We start from the raw sequence: 18,695 nt of genomic DNA, 5'->3' as shown, positions 1-18,695 counted from the left end.
CTAAGAACCAGTCATCAAGGACACTTCCCATCAGGCTCTGCTGCAGCTGCCCCACTTTATGACGGGAGACACTCCGGACAGACTGACTGATACACTGACTTCGCCGCAGGACCAAGCGTCCAGAACACGAAAACCCACGGCGCTCCGGGCTGGGCTGGCGTCACTGTTCAGTACTTGGGAACGTGTTGGCAAAGTTCCCAGGACACACTCTGTATGTCTTGTGACACACAGACTTCTGGTTTTCTACAAAGTAGGGCCTGTTGGTTATGGCTAAAAATAAAAACAAAGCCAAAGCTCTCCTCACCTAGAAGGACTTCAAGACTCAGTGGATTAAAGCCTAGACCTTCACCTGAGGGAACTGGCTTCAAGTTCAGCGACGCTCTCTGGGAACAGAGCCCATTCCAAGAGCCGAGAAAGGTCACAGGTGGACTGCGGCTCCAGCCTCAGCAGAGGTCCTAGTGCACAGAGGTGGAGGCGACAAGGGGCTCTCACTGGGCCCACCCAGGGTGTCGGACGCCGCATGGAAGTGCTGGCAGGAGTGACCTGCGGGCCCCACCGCGGCGCCACAAAAGCAGGGCCTCTCGCTCCGCACCCCGCCAGCAGCGCTGCGAGGACCAAGGCCGGGCCTATGCTCGCGCACGCACACGCGTGACAAAAAGCACCTCTAGGTCTTTGGAGGTGGCTCAGCGGCCAGACAACACGGGCTCTAGACGGGACGTTTATATACACGCCCGGCACTTACACTTGGAGTGTCGGTCGCACAGGGCGGAGGAGCGCATGTCGCACAGTCTGATGGTCCCCTTGCTGCTGCTGTAGACGAGCACGTTACACTGGTGCGGGTGGAACTCGGCCGCCGTGATCACCTCCGTCAGCTCTTCCATGTTGGCAGGCTTGATGTCCACGATGTCTGAAGCGCACGGTTAAGGCAGGGCGCTCGCAGGCATGAGATGACCCACGTGACGAGGTTTAAGAGATTAGGTGTGCGGGAGGCGATTACACGTACTGTATGCCAGACGAGCACAGCAGTAAGAGGATCTACGTTAATACACTAATCAGGCTCCAGTAACGTGCCCGACAGGGGCTACAGCCATGCAGACACGACGGCTGCCTTCAGCTTGCTGCTACTGCTAGCATTCTAGGAAGAGACTTTCAGAGCAACATAACACACATTAAAAGATGAGGAAGCAAGCAAGTGCCCATCTGCACAAAAGTCCCATACTAACATCCACAAAAATGACACCGACACACGAGTATTGCCAGGTTCCAAAAGATTCTGCTTTGCTAAGTATGACACCAAGAGCTTGCTCTAAGTAGTCAGAACAACGTCACATGGTAGGTTGCCAAATACAGAAATCACTCAACTGGAAAAACAAGCAAGTGTACGATTTGGCTTGGGCCAAGATAGGAGAGCAGGAACAGAGCACAACTAAGGAAGCGAGAAAACTTGGTGACACTACAGCTCAAGTGTCCAGACATCAGACACCACGGGCAGGGACCCTGGAGGGACTGGAGCCCTACAGCGCCCAGCACGCCGTCGTGGCTGTCCCCAGGCCACCGTGCCGAGTGGGGACCAGGCTGAGCCCGCTGACTGCCTGGAGTCCGGGGAAGCATACGAGGCACGCGGGGCCGAGTGCCAGAGAAGAGTGGCCAACAGGCTCTGGAGGACCGGTCAGCAAAGGCCTTGTGAGGACACTGCCCAGCTGGGGAAGGAGCCACGCCCAGAGATGAGAGAGCGGCACCCCAGCTCATGCGAGAGCTCGCCACAGAGCAAAGCTGGGCTGAAAGTGAAGTGAGAGGGGAGGAGCCACGAGGGCACCAACTGGCCCCTGTGAGTGGATCCAAGGTGTTTTTAAAGTGCTAACACATAGGGACTGCCCTGGTGGCACAGTGGTTAGAATCTGCCTGCCAACGCAGGGGACGTCCCACGGGTTTGAGCCCTGGTCCAGGAAGATCCCACACGCCGCGGTGCAACTAAGCCCGTGCGCCATGACTACTGAGTCTACGCTCCAGAGCCCACGAGCCACAACTACTGAAGCCCGCGTGCCTTGAGCCCATGCTCCGCAACAAGAGAAGGCACCGCACTGCAATGAAGAGTAGCCCCCGCTTGCCGCAACTAGAGAAAGCCCCTGTGCAGCAACGGAGACCCGACGCGGGCAAAAAAAAAAAAACCAAAAAAACATTATATATATAAAAGTGCTAACAGATAGCAGAAAGCACATGCCTGTTTCTATGCTGTATGACCTCAGTTGCAATGAAGGGCATTTGAAGCATGACAGTGGGACAAAATCTTTAAAACCATGAAAGATACAACTGCGTAAATGAACCCTTCATGAACTAGAGCCCTCACAAATCACTGAAAGAAAATGTGAGCTTCCGACAGGAGAAAAAAATGCCAAAGGACAGACTCTGAGACAAAGGGGTATAATGAAGATGAGAATGACCTATCCAGGAACAGTCTTATAAAAATGTTGTGATATCCATCTGATGAAGGATACTAAAACTTCTATCTGTGATTTCTAAATGCCATAGATTAATTCTCAGGTCATCTGCAGAAAGATATGTTTCATGATCACTATTTACTGAAATGGAATTTATATGATATGTGTGAGCATTTGCAAAAATTCGTCGTGGACTTGCTTCTACCATAAGGTCCATGGGCTTCAATATTGGGACCTAAAAATGGAAGGAAATAGGAATTCAAAACAAAGACCCCAGCAGCATAAAATCAGAACACTTACAGTAGGTAACAAAAAGGAACAAATCTGTATGCACAGTTAAGTAACAGTATGTACTGACAATACCCCAAAAAAGCAATAGCTTCTGGCTGCTCGGTAAGCAGATGGCCCCCGACACTGATGCCTGATGTAGGGCCTGAGTCGAGCCCCCCTTCCTCCTCTGGCCTCGCAGCCGCGGCCTCCATAGTGAGAGCAGGTGCATCTCCCCGTCCCCCCCGTCCCGCCCCGCGCCCTGCAACAGGGCTGGGCGGGTGGGGTGCAGGGACTGGGGTGGGGGGAGCACAGGAGAGGCCCTCTCCTGACCTGGTGCCCGCGACGCAGTACGTTCAGCCTGCAGACGGCAGCGGAGCTGCTCGCTTAGACGGCAGAGGCATGTTGGGTACGTACGTTATACTTCAATAAAAGGTTTTTAAAAAAGGCACAGAAACCCCGACGGTGGTGAGTGCTGTGGCCCAGGAAGGCTCCCGGGGAGGGGCGTCTGCACAGAAGGGAAGGGGGGAGAGGTCGGCCGGGCGGAGGGCGAGAGGGGGGAGCCGGCACAGGAGTGGCCAAAGCCAAAGGCACAGTCGTGAGTGATAGTGTCACACGTGAGAAAACAAGGAAAAAGGCCCAACGTCACTGACAGCTAGTGGGAAGGAAAACAGAAGCTTTAAAATCAAAACAAAAAACTAAAGTGTGCTATTTTTTTAAATTAAAAACCCAAGGAGTGTACCTAGAAAGGGTAGGAGAGAATCTCTTAATTGAGTTTTCTCCAGCCAAAATGCTGTAAAAATGAACTTGGGGAAACACGTATAGAAATACTCATTTTAAACCAGCCAAGTGCTGAGCACACGCTTCCCTCCTCTGGTGCAGGAGCTGCTGGTTCCACGAGGGACAGGACAGACATGTCATGCCCTCTAACAAGTCTCTAATTCATCAAAACGCGAGACAACTGTAATATGGATAACAGAAAGAGCCCCTTTCTGGCACCAAAACAATTTAAGAGGAGAACAAAATTTCTGTTCCCCTTTCAAAATTTTGTTTTCCTCTTAAAGTTCAAAGGAGTCCACGAACTCAACAAAGGTAAATCCACATACAGAGTGACCTGGCCTGCGATCTCTCCCCCGCCACACCCCACCCTGCAACTGTGATGACCTCACACCTGTCACATGCTTCGCCACGGCCCCCGACGAGACCAGCTCGGTTAGGCTAATTGTAGAACAGCAGCCTTGACCAGAGTGAAGACTGGGCCTCCGTCTTACAGACTTCCCACAGCCGGGATGGACGTGAGCATCACGGTGGAGAAGCAGGCCTGGCTGGGAGGCAGGGGGCTCCCTGGAGAGGGGGAGCGTGCCGGGCCGGGTGCAGGGGAGAGGCGGCCGAGACAGGGGATTCGGGTGCACCCACAGGGCACCCCAGGCCTCATCCTTCCAGCGCACTTACGGTTTCCAAGGAGCAGTTTACATGGTGGTAACTGTAAAACTAGTGTTACTGTCACCAACAGTGATTTACCTACAAACTGTCACTAATTCACGGGTGGGAAAGCAGCCGCATGGCACAGAGAAACCATCTGGATCAGAACATCTTGGTTCAAATTCGGGTTTAGATCTGAGCAAATTACATAATAGCTTTCTTGGCCTCAACTCCCTGGAAACGGGGCGATGCCACTGACTTACGAGGTCCCACCCCGCCCTTCTCCTCGGCAGGGCTTACCTGTTACACCCACTGTGCCCCTAACGGCCGGGAGCACCCCTGCACGCGGGGCTGCGACTCCGTGCTGCGCGCCTGCTGCCCCGGCACCTGCGTGCACGCGGCCAACAGAGCATGGGGAGAGATCGAACCCCACCACGCGCACCCTGTGGCCGGGGCCCCGCGGGGCGTGGGATGGGGAGCTTCCTGCAATTCCGTGCCCTCCTCTGTAGCTCCTCAGCTACTAATACAGTGTGTCCACTCACTAGGTCTTCACCTGATAGGTCACGCTTCCACAAAGGTTTTAAACCTCTCCGAAAAACCAACCAACTGGCCAACAGCTTTCTAATGAACCAGGCGGTCGGTTCGGGGAGCGCCTCTGAGTCACCGCTGGTCTCCACTGCGGCCCGGCCCATCGGCAACACCCTGGGGTCTTACCAGGGCGCATCTGGGCAGGATTCACGCTTGTTTAACCTCCTTCTCACACTCCACTTAATTAAAGGCACCACGCCAGGACACTAGATTTTAAGTTGTACTCAATTTCAAAGATGTTAAAATGTGTGAAAAAAATCGAGGTATTAGAATTGATAAATCACAGTCATTTCATACTGTACCTAGGGGCACCAAAGAGGGAGTGAAGAATTTATTAAAAAAAAAAAAAAGAAAAAGAAGAAGTAATGCTGCTCATGGACTGATGGGCAAAGAATTCTGCTCAGAATCTGCCTTAGCTAAGTCAGAGGAAATCCAATGAAGGCCATCCTGCTGGTCCACAGGTCATCTCTCAATCCGCAACCCACGCTGCTTCCTCCAGGGAAGTGTGCTGAATTCTATCTGCTCCAGCCCCACCAATGTGCTACTCTGAGCCTTCAGAGTGAAAGGCAGTGGATGTATTTAGAAAGATTTGTTATGGAATTAAACCAGAGTCTTTTCTTTAGCAGTAGTATGTTTTCTGAAGATGTGACTTTCCTGTTTTTGTGAGAATATGAGGACTCCATTTTAACAAGTACACCTAAAAATGATTACAAGTAACTTTCAAGATCAAGAGGACAGAGCCCACAGTACTTCTAGTTGACAGTATTCTCTGAACAGCTGACTTAAGCATCACCACTGATTAATTATGACAAGCATTGGCTAGAGTTGAAAGAAAACGTGACGTATACCCGCAGTGCCGTGATTCTAAATGGATCTCGAAGTCGTCCATCTTCGTCTTTTAAGTTATAGCCTTCCGCTCTTTTATCCCGTTCACTTATTTTCCATAATTTAATAGTTTTATCTGAAAATAAAAACCTCATTCTCCATATTAAAAGAAAAACCATATATCATGCACCACTATTTGAGTATCATACAAGAAAACTCTGTGGTTCTATGCTGGTTTATAAGCTAGGAGTATTTGAACATTAGTACTTCCAGTTGTATATGAACATTTTGTTTCCTGCAATAGGTAAAGATGTAGAAACGTCTGCAGAGTTGAGAGACGTAATACTGCGAGTGTGTGTGTGCTTGCGTACGTTGAGTTTTCAACCTGAGTTTTCTTCCTGCCTACCTAATACTTTACCCTCCCCCAAAGTTTAAGGCAGAGATAACCTCCAGAAGGGTTAAAATCAAAAAGAATCTACACACAGAGAATTAAGAGCACAGCCTTAACTCAAACGGCCACATAAGGAAGAGCTCTTACCGTTTGTGGAGAGCAGAAAATGAGCAGCACTCTGTTGCGGTAACCACCTAATTTTATTAATTTTTTCTTCAATTTCTAGACTCTTCAAATAGTCAAACTCTGGTTCGTGACTTTGAAAGGTACTGTAAACGTTATATTCCCCCCTGGAATGAGGGCGGCTTTTATTCTGCAAGGAAACATGAAGCCATTTTAATGAACAAAAGCACAGTGCAGAGAAACGTTCAGTTCTCCCAATCTGAACATCAAATGACCACACACATTTTTAAAAGTTAATAAAAATCCTGGGTCAAAAAAATGTCAAACAGGTGACGCTCAGAATTACTTTACTTGGAAGAAACAAGTAAGAGAGCCGACTCCCCAGCTTCCTCTTCCACGTCCGGGCATCTGCTCTAGGGCAGGGTCTGGAGTCGAGCTTCCCTGCGAGTACGCTGGCTCTGGCCGCCTCTGCGCTACCAGGGCAGCTCTGAGAGAGGCCGAAGGGCCCACAGAGGCGGCAGCGGTTGCAATCTGGCGCCGTGGAGAGTCGGCTGGGCCGGCCCAAGCCCTCCAGGGCTGAGCCACGGGGACGCACACTTCCCCGTCACCTGGGACAGCCAGCCAGCACACAGCCGCGCCGCCAGGGAAGGGGACTGCCAAGCGGCAGAGTCACGAATGAGCAGTTACGGCAAAGGAGCCAACGAGGGCAAATCCTGCAGCACGTGTTAAGAGAAGCCAGCTGCGCGAACACACCCATAGTAAGATACCGCTTTACGCAAAATTTTAACACACACAAAACAATTCTACACGTTGCAGTAAAAACAAAAGAACAAGCTATGGCCAACTCGGAGGAGGTAGGGGGATAATAAAGTAAGATGTGGAAGTAACATGGAAAGATAGAAATGGGGGAGGGGCACAGTGCATGCTTCATCTACATGCCCAGGGTTTCCTTTTCTAAAGGAATAAAAGCCTGAGTGGTGGGTTCATAAGTATATTTATATTAATCCCTGAAATCTTCTGCATGTCCAAAATGACACTTTCTATGAAACAGTAAATATTTCATAATTAAAACTCAAGGAGACCAGTATTTTAATTCTTGTTCTATAACCAGTATCTAAAATCTTACATTTTTTTGTTTTTGTTTGGTTGGTTTTTTGTGATACGCGGGCCTCTCACCGTCGTGGCCTCTCCCGTCGCGGAGCGCAGGCTCCGGACGCGCAGGCCCAGCGGCCACGGCTCACGGGCCCAGCCGCCCCGCGGCACGTGGGATCCTCCCGGACCGGGGCGCGAACCCGCGTCCCCTGCATCGGCAGGCGGACTCTCCACCACTGCGCCACCGGGGAAGCCCTAAAATCTTACATTTTTAACACATTAGTGTGTGTGTCAAATAAAGTGAACCAAACAAATAACCTTCATGTCTAGACAGACACCCCTTTAGGTTTCTGAATCAAGATCACGTGTGATGAGAAAATCCCCCCAAACTACCTACATCTCTCTACCGCGCTGCCCTGGTAAGCAAGTGCTGCACACCCCTTGCGGTCAAGCATCCCTCAGCAGGAGCGCGGAAATCCCTAGCACGTGTCCCACGGGTGTGCTGGATTAGAGGCTTATGCTGCTCACTCTGCTCTCCTTTGCCGTGGCCCTCACGCTCTCTATGAAAAAGTCTCATACACCAACGGACACCTCTAACTCTCAAATGCACGAACCGAGACTGAAATGTTTAAAAGGGAAATCTGTGGAGTCGGCCAGCCCCACGCTTCAGCCATGACCCTCCCAAGGAGAGCGCCCAGCACGGTGCTGCCCGTCCTTCCCGGGCCACTCTCTCCGGGAACAGCGCCCTGCCTCTAATGCTGCCACCAAATGCCCTGAGCTCCGCCCTCAACTCCGGAAACCCAAGGCCCCCGCTAACCCCCCGGCCTTGTCCTCCACCCCGAGACCTCGCACCAGCGCCTGAGGGCCTGTCCAGGGAGAGGCAGGAACAGGCCAGGAGAGAGGAGGGGACTCTGAGGAAGGCTTGCGGGGCACGGTGACCGGACTCTGAGCAGGAGAGTGGAGCTGACGCGGCTGAGCCTGCTGGTCCGGCTGCTGGGGGCACGGGGCCGACGAGGGGAGGGAGAAGGTGGGCCTCACTTGGTTTTGGGACATGCTGATTCCTAGTTACAGTTCTGATGTTACTGGATGGACCGTGCAGAGGGAAGGCATTCTGCAGGGGGCTGGGAGCCGTGGAGCCACGTCCACAAACTCTGCTCACCCCAGATTGACACACTAGGGTCCCTCGGACAGAGGGCTCCACCACTAACATGGAAAAAAAGCTCGAAAATCACGTTGCCACCTCGTTTCCGATGGCTCCCTCTTGACTGAATGTCCTGCACCTTCCCCAACAGAGCAGGGGACTGCTCTATCCTCCAGGAACCCACTACGCTTCACTGATTCTAAAACACATACTCTGACACCTCTGAAAGCCTACTGCGGTTTCTAACCGAGAGCTGCTGCAGTTTACCAGGCGGCAGCCCCATATCCCAGTGGTCATCCCAGTACAAAACCTCTCTTTATATTAACCAAAATACGAAGAAAAAGACGGGGAAAAAAGTTGCCCAGGATTTATGAAGTTACAGTTGGTCGGGCTTATCAAATTTAAACAACTTTAGGGACCTCCTACTGTACAAATCTGTAGCAACATTGACTTAATACATCTTCACTGAACACAACATGATAGCTTCTCAAAACTACAATATTTAACACATTTTATAGCAAGATGCTTGCATTTTATCATAATCTTTCTTATTTGAAGCTAGCATATTTTTAGGTTTAAACAACGACCCCCCAAAACAAGAAAAAACTTCATTTTCTATAAGGACAGCATTCAACTGGCAGACTTTACGGAGCTAAAAGTGAGCTTGCAAATTTAAGATAGCCATGGCTAAGTAATCTGTTAAGTAATCCTTCTGCTAAAAGTCTTATTCGAACACCGCCACCGACTTTTACTTCTGTTGAAAAGGGTAAAGTATATAGTTCTTTTTAAGTAGCATTGTGTGATGATCCACCTCCAAGATTATAATTATAATCTAATTATAAACTTATCAAATTGTCTGTGAAGATTTAGAAAGATTCATGATAATATATACGATATTCACAAAAGAATTGTCACCATCCCGAACCAGAAAAAATACAATTAAAAAATTTTAAATCAACATTGGAGCTGCAACAGGCATATTTTAACCAGGAGATGTTGGGGGCCCAGGGCTTGCCCCCTAAAGATGCCACCAAGTGCCCCTCTGCAGTGCAGGGCTGGCACTCCCCGCCACAAGGAAGGGAGCAAGGGCCCACCCACCTTGACACCAGAGTTGTTTTACCACAAGAAGTTAGAGGGCAGAATTTGGAGATGAAAAGCAACTGCACGCTGACCAGCTAGGAAGCAGGCAGGAAGGGCGCTCTGTTGGGAAAAGGCAAGGTGGGCACCTCACGGAACCCCCGGGCCTGGCTGCGCTGAGGCTCCCGCCTGGGGCACCCGCACAGCAGAGCCTCATCCTGCCTTACTGGGCACTTGGCGAGGCCTGCTCGCCAGAAACGAGAGACGACAGGGGCTGGCAAGGCCTGGCAATAGCACCCATTCTCCTCTTACGTGTAACTGACAAAGTAGCGCTCCTCTCCCCTTTTCCCCCAGACGGGAAGGACCTAATAGCCAGTGTTCGTGAGTGAGGCTCATCTGTGGCTCCTCCAAGGCCCGCGTTCTGAGGCCCCGGCCCTCGAGGGTGCAGCCAGTGCTGCAGGGCACTCAGAGTGCCCGCACCAGCCAGCAGACCCTGGGGATGAGAGCAGACAGATCCAGAACCCCACCAGCCTACACCCTTCACTTGGTCTGCACCGCCACCTGTGACAACCTGGGGCGGGGAAAGGACTCTCCGCCCGCCCTACAGCTGAGGGCACTGGGGGCTTAACTGGGACTTGGGGGCTGTATGTCCGTGAGTGGAAACACAGGTCTTCTTGTTCGCCCTGAGATAATTTCTGAAAGAAGATGCTACATGGTGAATGTGATATAATGGAATCAAATGAAATTAGACACTGAGAAAATAATTGTGCTTCCTTCCTTATAAGTGATATGAGAAGTGTTGAATGATTTCACTTGGTTTGTGGACTGCAGATTACTGACCTCTTGTTCCCGCTGAAAAATAACCACTCTGCCGCCCTTGTCTCCTGTTGCAAGAAGATCTCCAGAGTGACTAAATTCCACAGTTGAGATGACATCAGCTGTCAAACAGAAGCAATTTACCAGTTTATGATTCTGAAAGGGGTTGTAATAAATATTTAAAAAATCAATAAAAAGGATCAAAAGAAAGGTACACACATATAAAATTTCCTCCAAGGATAAAGCAAAATTTTCATGGGGAACTTATAATTACCAAGCAGCCACTTCTTGGTTCTGGCGCCCAGAGCCCATGTGGATTTATGGGTCACTGATCCAATGCCTGGTCCCTGGCACACCAGCATTTATCTAGACTGGGTTGTCTTGATATAAGATACAGGGTAGAAATTGAGGAAATTAATTTTGAGAAAAAACAAAAACAGATAAAAGTTGGCTCTAGAAGACTGCTGCCTAACTTTATAATGCATGCCTGAATTACCTTTAAAAATAAACCTGATTCTTACATTACATTAACACGGTGACTGGTTGGCTTCTGTACAAAATAACATTACAGACAGTACAAGTTCTAGCTTACTGTCTGGGTAAAGTCACTGCCATTGATAACGATGACATTGTTACCTAGTGAGACACTGCTGGTCAGACACCGAGATTTCTACACCATCAACACCAAGATCTGGACATCAGCTCACAAGGGGTAAAGGCCACAAGGTACAAAAACGAAGTCAAGCCTGGAAAAGTCTCAGGTGTCCTAAGGTTAATACTTCAGGTAGAGGAAACGGATCTGGATTTACGACATAGACTACTGAATCAGGAAGAATATCCCAGGCTGGGCTTTACGGGAAAACCACTTTCTCCATAGTTCAGATTTGCTGAGCACTAAGAATCAGACAAAAAGGTACGGGTCTGGTCTCCCAAGGGGCTGCTGTGAGCTTGTTTTCTGACTACAACCGGACGCTTCACCTTAGCTGCCGCAGAAAATCTCCCCTCTGGCTGCTCCGAGGAAGGGATGGATCACTATAGACCCGTCCCCGCTGCCGGTGCCCCGGCTCAGAGGGCATATCCTACCAGCAACTGAGAGTGACCTCTCTGGGGTGCCAGGGCCCCAGCATCACTGAGGTCGTTAAGTGTTTACACACAAATAGCACTAAACAGCTGTTATAAACGACCTACCTACGAATGAGAAATGGACCGCAAAGTTGAAACTACTTGAAGAATGCTTCCGAAAAGTGGTCATAATATACTGCAATTCTTAAAGGTCTGCACATACATTTATTTGTTAATATATGATATCCTTCCTGCAAAATAAGTTCTTACTGCATTGGTATGGTTTATTGACATTTAAGAGCACACTGAATTCTACCGCCTGGGATTTCTTTTTCTTAAATCTTCAGTAAGCCTTGGGGAAAGGATTAGGCTTCTTGTTAGAAGTGTCACTTTTTAAATTAAATTACCTGAAATAACCTAATTTGCTTAAATGAAACTAAAATATTCTGTATTGGACTAAAAGGAACTAAAAATTTATGTTATTTATACCCAGGGGGTGCACAATATAATATAATTAATGGTATTCTAGCTCTGTCAGTGATTTTCATTCATTCATTCATTCATTCATTCATGGCTGCGTTAGGTCTTCGTTGCTGCGCGTGGGCTTTCTCCAGTTGCGGTGAGCAGGGGCTACTCCGTTGCCGTGTGCGGGCTTCTCATTGTGGTGGCTTCTCTTGTTGCGGAGCACGGGCTCCAGGCACGTGGGCTTCAGTAGTTGGGGCTCGCAGGCTCTAGAGCGCAGGCTCAGTAGTTGTGGTGCACGGGCTTAGCTGCTCTGCGGCATGTGGGATCTTCCCGGACCAGGGCTTGAACCCGTGTCCCCTGCGTTAGCAGGAGGATTCTCAACTACGGTGTCACCAGGAAGTCCCTGTCAGTGATTTTCAAACTTCATTAAAATGGAGTGAATCTTTTAAGAAAAACTGCATGACTGCCAGTGGTGAGAAGTTATTTTCATTAGGCTACGTACGTAAGTACGAACCTAAAATTAGAAATACCCTCTGTAGAATTTAGAAGAGCTCTAAAATCAAAATAAACAGACAAACTAAATACTAAAACTGCACAACCAATAAAATTTAAATCACCAGCATGAATTTAATCTGATGGGTATTACTGATGCCAAAGCGTAAATGTGGTCCTGACTGAGGGCACCCCGTTGGGCATTTCAAAAGCACCACGGACTGCGCAGTGACTCAATTCTGCCCCAGTGCCCCGCGGCTCCTCGCGTGACCAGAGTGCAGCCCGTTCGCGATGGCACAAAGAGCGGCGATGATGCCCCTTGCTGCAGGGTGGCCGCCTGGAGGATGCGAAAACCATGGAGAAGGCCCAGCAGCCCCTGAGGAGCATCTGAGACTTGCAGTCAAGCGTGGGGGCAGGGCACAGGGGCCCCCCACCCCAAGGTATCAGAAGGAGATGGGACAGGCGTCCTCTGCCAGGCCGCCAGCGTGAGCGGGCTTCCCTAAGCGCTGTGGACGATGGTGGGGGAGTCTAAGTGTGCATCCACGGCCTGGGGCAGGCTCCTTGCCAGATGCTGGGCACCGAGATGGCAGGAAGTCTGTCTGCTCTGCTGAACTGCTGGGTCCCCAAGCCGGGCGCCGTCGCGTCAGGCAGGAGCACACAGCTACTCCCACTTCTGGTTTCCCAAACGCTGGCTGCCAGGAGTGGATCGTTTCCACAAGGGTTCCTCTCTCCAAAACACCAAAGCCTGAGAGAAAAGGCCTCAAGATTCAATCACCCGAGGTCCTTAAAGAAATGAGCAACCACAGGAAAGGCCTCCAGCTGAAAAGCCCACCTGCTCACAGACCTGCCTCTCTGCTCCACAGTGGCTCCACTTAAACAAGAACCAAGAGCTCAGGGTCGAAAGACCTGTGAGAGAAAATGTCACAACAAAGAAGGCACGTGGCGGGAAGAGGGACAGTGCGCCAACAAAGATCAAAGAAACGACAACTACAAGGGCCGGGCGCTAATCCCTAAGGAGAGCGGTGACGTCAGAATGCGGGCCTAGCTCTTGCTGAGGTGCCAAGGGCTAATCCCTAAGGAGAGTGGTGACGTCAGAATGCGGGCCTAGCGCTTGCTGAGGTGCCGGGTGCTCTTCGAGGAACGCACTCGCCTGGACTAACCCAGGGAGCCTCACCACCACCTACGGGGCAGGCGCTGGGCACGGCATCTGCATCCCACAGTGCAGGGCGCCAGCACATCCAGCGGGGTCCTTAGAAGACAGCAGCATGCCATGAGAAAGGAAGAACAAGGAAGTGCTCCTGGAAATTCAAAGGGCGATAATAATAATTTAAAAACTCAAGACCTCTTCCAAAGGGTAAAACAAAAAGACAAAGAGGTGGACAACAGGAAAGAAAAGATAATGAGAGGATAGGTTTAGGTGGCCCATCACCCAGTTACCAAGTTCCAGAAAGATGAGAGGAAAAAGGAAGGGAAAAATAATCAAAGGAGTAAGACAAGCGTTCCCTTAAACAGCAGCAAGTACATTCCCAGGCTGACAGGGCACAAGGCGGGCCCAGCACCATGAATGAACAGACCCGGCCCAAGGCCCATCTCTCTGAAATGTAAAACACCAAGGATAAAAGGGAGATTCCAAAATTCTCCAGAGAAAACAAACAGGTCACACACAAGAGGAATCAGATGGCATCCCACAGGAGGCAGGAGAATGGTGAATGGAAGACCATCTTCCCTCAAATTCTGAGAAGAAAAAATTTTCAACCTAAAATTCTAAACCTAGCCAAATTTTCAAACAAGTTTGAGGGAGGAGTAGAGATGTTTTCAAACATGCAAAGAGCAAAAACCACGAAATCCCTTTATCAGGAAACCACTGGAAGATGCAATGTGGCAAAATGAGAATAAACCAAGAGGAAGGAAGATGGGGATCTGACATCTCAACAATGGTGAAGAAGGTCCCAAGATTGGAGCCATGCAGTCAACAGGCCTGGAGAGAAGAGTCCAGCCTGAAGGAGACTGCGGCCAGGAGAGGTCATCTGGGGAAAGGAAAGAAGGGCTCGGGATTATCTGCTGGGTTTGGGTAAAGTCACTGCTAGGTATCTGACAGATTTGCTGAAGTGACTGTTTTTTAAACAGCACTAAAGACAGAAACTAAGCACATGAAAAAATGAGGCAATCATTAGCTCTAGACAAAATGAAAACTTGTATGAAAACGAAAATGTACACTTTAGTTCTGTGATGAACAATATTTACAAAGTCAGCACAATACTGATGTAACCAAGACTCGCAAGAGAATTCTCTTAAAGCCTCTCTTTAGGGGAGGAGGGGAGTATGTGTGGGTGGAAGGTGACGTTAGCAGAAAAGCTAAATCATCAGTTACCGTTAACAGGAAGTCAGTACCTACTGTTCAAACTCACAGATCAAAAGCTAGCAGTGTCTGACATTCCTCAGAGGCTGCTAAGGATGCTGGGAGGGGGCAGTTGGTAAGGAAAGAGGCACTGGATGTCAGATACCATCACTGCGACACAAGGAAGCAGGGACGAGAAATGGGGAGGGGGAGGACTCGAAGGGGAAATGTAGTCACTGGGGTTTTTAAAGGACAGAGGATATAAAGTCATGTCCGTGTGCCACGGGCATGATGTGGCAGCGGGGGCAGAAGCGGATGGTGCAGGAGCGAGAACAGGGTCACAGGAAAAGCAGGCAGGGACAGAGATGCAGAGCGCGAGCGGGGGTGGGGCGTGAAGGGGGGGCGCTGCCAGAAGGAAGGAGCAGGGACGCCTGCATCTGGGGAGGAGGTCGCAGTGCGCACGGCACACACGTGGCAGGCTGTGAACCTGAGCTGGGGACGATGAGAGCGCGTCCGACTATCTTTTTTCTATGAGGTATGAGAGGAGATGCACCTGCTAAGAGTCAAAGGGAGAGGGACAGGCAATCTGGGAGAACATATGAAGGAGGTCTTCTCAGAAAGTCAGGAGCGACCTCACTAGGGAAGTGCAGGTCTGTCTCATAGCATCAATGCCCATGTGAGATCTGAGGGCAGTGGTTTTCTAAATCCAGCAAACGTCCTGACTGACTACTATAAGCCAGTGCTGCACAGGCACTGGGGACACAATGAACAAGGCCAAGTCTCTGCCCTCCTGGGATGGACACTTGTGTGAATGAATAATAACCAGCACAGCTCCCGCAGACGCGTGTTTCCACCCTGCCCGGTGACTCGAGTGTAGGCTGAGAGTAGGCAGATGCTCGGCTCAACTAGGTTTGGGGTTTTGCCAGGAGTATGAACCCAGGGGCTGAGAGAGGCAAGAAGGTTAAGAGCGAGCCAGAAGTAACACAGCATTAGACCCTGGAACCCAGCTGAGGGGAGGGTGCAGAGCAGGGAGAAGGGTGAGGGACAGGGACAGACAGTACTGAGGAAGGTGCAGTGGGGGCAGGAGCCCATCTGAGCTGGAAGCATGGGAGGGAGGCAGAAACCCCAGGGGAGAAGCACCTTAAACTAAGATTTCAGAGGTGGTACAGCTGGTGATGACCAGGATGCACAGGGTTATGGACTAGCTCAGACAGGGCAGCACCAAGGAGATCTAGAACCACGTCACTGGATCCCGGAGCCTAGAACCACAGACAGATCACTTACACAGATACGAAGCCACAGAAATGAAGGAAGACAGGCAGCTGTGGCGGCAGATTCTGGGGGGGAGTATACAGGTGTTTTGTTGTATTATTCTTGTACTTTTCCAAGTTTTTAAGCTTTTCAAAACAAAAACATACAGATGTGAGTATTTCATTTCCTCTACTTTCATCAGTCTCACTGCCACTGTCTTATGTCCAAAGTGACCATAATCTCTGGCTCAATTATTGTGACAGCCTCCTAAGCCACCCCCCACCCCACCTTGCCCCTTCGAGTCCAATCTCCATAAGGTAGATGGAGGGATGTGTTTAAAGGAATAAGTCACATTACCACCCTGCTTAAAACTCTATCAATACTCAACTTTCACAGTCAAAATGAACCCACAACGGTAATTAGATGGGAGATGCAGTTTCCAGCAGTTTGTTTCATTTTCTCCCTCCCCTTCTCCTCTAGTTCAAGATGTGCAGGGCTATTTAAACACCACCTCCCAGCCTGTGATCACAGTGTGTTCCTAATAAGGAACACAGCTCTGCTGACCTACACAGCCATCAGCAGGATTAATGTCTGCATGTCCCTCATGAGACCACTACCCCCCTTCCTCACCACTAGGAACTGCATTAGGATCAGTCCCAGGAAGTGGTCACTATTAAAATCAGTCATCTACTCCCCACTAAGGTATCATCAAAACTAATCCTAGGTCAATAAAATAGGAAATGGTGTTCAACCTCTTCAGCCGTCAGGGAAAGAAGGCAAGTAAAAATCACACTGAGACACCACTACATGCCCAGGGAAATGGCTGAAATTAAAGACTGTTCCAAGTGTTCGCAAGGATAGGGAACAACAGGAACTCTCACACACCACTTGTGGGAGTGAAAACTGACAATATCCACAAAAGCTAAACGTCCACACATCCTAGGACCCAGAAATCTCACTCTAGATGCACAGCCACCAGAAACACATATGTGTACCATTAAAGCACTTACAAGAATGTTCACAGTAGCAGGTTTGCAAGAGAAACGACTCAAATGTCCATCAACAGTAGAAAGGATGCATCAATTGTGGAATGTCCACATGGTGGAGTACCACACAGCAGTGGAAGTGAACAAACAACCACTGCACATAACAATACGGATTAGTTTCATGAAGAAAATACTAAGGAGTACTTACACCACGATCCTATTTATATTTAGTTCAGAAACAGGGGAATGGAATCCATAATGTCAGCAGCTGGGGTGGAATAGGGCTGCGGGTAAGGGTTAGGTGCTTTCTTGATGTGGGTCATTTCCAAGGATGTTTGCATTTGTGAACACCACTGTGCTGCACACTTGGGCATCTCCCCTGTGTCCTGTTTACTTCTATCCATCTTCTCTGCATGTGCTTCCCCAGCCTGACTCGAGAGTCCACCCTCCCCAAGCCTCCCTCTGACTACAGCCTCACCCTCTCCTTGGAACGCTCCCTCCGTCTTCTTGCTCTGAGACATGCAGATCCCTGAGTTCCCCCAAAGCCCTCTCCGGTGGCGGCTGTTTTGCTCCCCAACGTCCGCTCACAGATTTTCGTCTGATGCTCCCAGACCACTGGTCCCCCCTACTTCACAACACCCCCTTCACACCTCTTCCTCTCAAACTTCCAGCACCTCAGCCACCCACACCTCACCTTCTGTTAATAATTCTGTGTTATTTCTCTGAAAAACAGAAATGCCCAAAAGAGACAGTCCACACACACCCACGAACAAATATAGCACCTGGGGGACTGATCCCCCCTTCCCTGTGGCAACGGGAGGAGCCGCTGCTTCTAGCTGGGACCAACCAAAGCAGGAGGTCCTACGCTACTTGGCCTCCTCCAGGACTATGCTCCTCCGTCAATCATCCCTCTTCTCCCCTCTAATAGACTGCTCCCATTTTCAAACAGGGGCGCTGCAATCTCTCATCTTAAGGAAAAAAGCGGCCCCACACCCCTCTTCTGGCCTCTGCTGCACCTCGGTCCTCCTAAAGCAGAGCCAGCTGGCTCACTGCACTCACTGCCTTCCACTCTCTCCGGAGCCCCCTCTAAGGACTGTCTGCTCCCACCGCTTGGCAAGTGCACCTATTTCAACCCACCCAGCTCCTCTGCCACCATCACCAAACCAGTCAACTTTCCCCGGGCATGAATGTATCAGACGTGAACTGAGGGTGTGGCCATTTATCTCATGCTCCCTTGCACCTGTCAGAGTGGCATGCAGCCACATATTATACGACTTCATTTAAATGAAATGTGCAGAACAGGCAAATCCACAGAAACAGAAAGTAGGTTAGTGGCTGCCAGGAGACGGGGGAGGAAAGATTGAGAAGGGACTGCTAGTGAGTTTCTTTTGAGAGTGATGAAAATGTTCTAAAATTAGCTAGTGGTGACGGCTGCACAACTCTGTGAACACACTAAAAACACTGAACTGTACACTTTAAAAGGATGAGTTTCATGCTATGTGAATTATATCTCAAAGCTGTTTTTTTGGAAGTACGCCATAAAATGATTGGATCAAGTCATTAAAAGGCTCTTCGCGACCTGTAACCTTTCTCGGTTATATTCTAAAAGTAGACTACATTATTTCAAGGTTTTCTAAACAAAACCCTGCTATGAATTTTTCAACAAAACACTATTTTTTGTGTGTGTGTGCGGTACGCGGGCCTCTCACTGTTGTGGCCTCTCCCGTTGCGGAGCACAGGCTCCAGACACGCAGGCTCAGCGGCCATGGCTCACGGGCCCAGCTGCTCCGTGGCATGTGGGATCTTCCCGGACCGGGGCACGATCCTGCGTCCCCTGCATTGGCAGGCGGACTCTCAACCACTGTGCCACCAGGGAAGCCCCAAAACACTATTTTTAATCCCCCTTCCATTTAAACCTAAG

At 49.8% G+C, this 18,695-nt stretch overlaps 1 protein-coding gene across 8 annotated transcripts in view; it reads right to left on the bottom strand.

Annotated features, from left to right (window-relative positions):
* The window catches only part of PPP2R2D (protein phosphatase 2 regulatory subunit Bdelta), a 64,964-nt gene that overhangs the window by 10,730 nt on the left and 35,539 nt on the right, over positions 1-18,695 (bottom strand). For all 8 annotated transcript variants that reach the window (XR_003677774.2, XR_003677775.2, XR_003677773.2 and 5 more), the window contains exons 3-7: positions 10,205-10,302; positions 6,079-6,244; positions 5,564-5,676; positions 2,496-2,673; positions 743-907 (exon numbers count right to left, since the gene is read on the bottom strand). Coding sequence is in view for 5 of the 8 variants with exons in the window: in XM_055081226.1 (XP_054937201.1) it covers positions 743-907; positions 2,496-2,673; positions 5,564-5,676; positions 6,079-6,244; positions 10,205-10,302 (720 nt within the window). In the remaining 3 variants the exon portion in view is untranslated. The remainder of the gene's footprint in view (positions 1-742; positions 908-2,495; positions 2,674-5,563; positions 5,677-6,078; positions 6,245-10,204; positions 10,303-18,695) is intronic.

The sequence above is a fragment of the Physeter macrocephalus genome, chromosome 20 (genome assembly GCF_002837175.3).
Source record: "Physeter macrocephalus isolate SW-GA chromosome 20, ASM283717v5, whole genome shotgun sequence".
Taxonomy (NCBI): domain Eukaryota; kingdom Metazoa; phylum Chordata; class Mammalia; order Artiodactyla; family Physeteridae; genus Physeter; species Physeter macrocephalus.
Note: the sequence above shows the minus strand (reverse complement) of the source record. Positions and strands in the feature narration are given on the sequence as shown.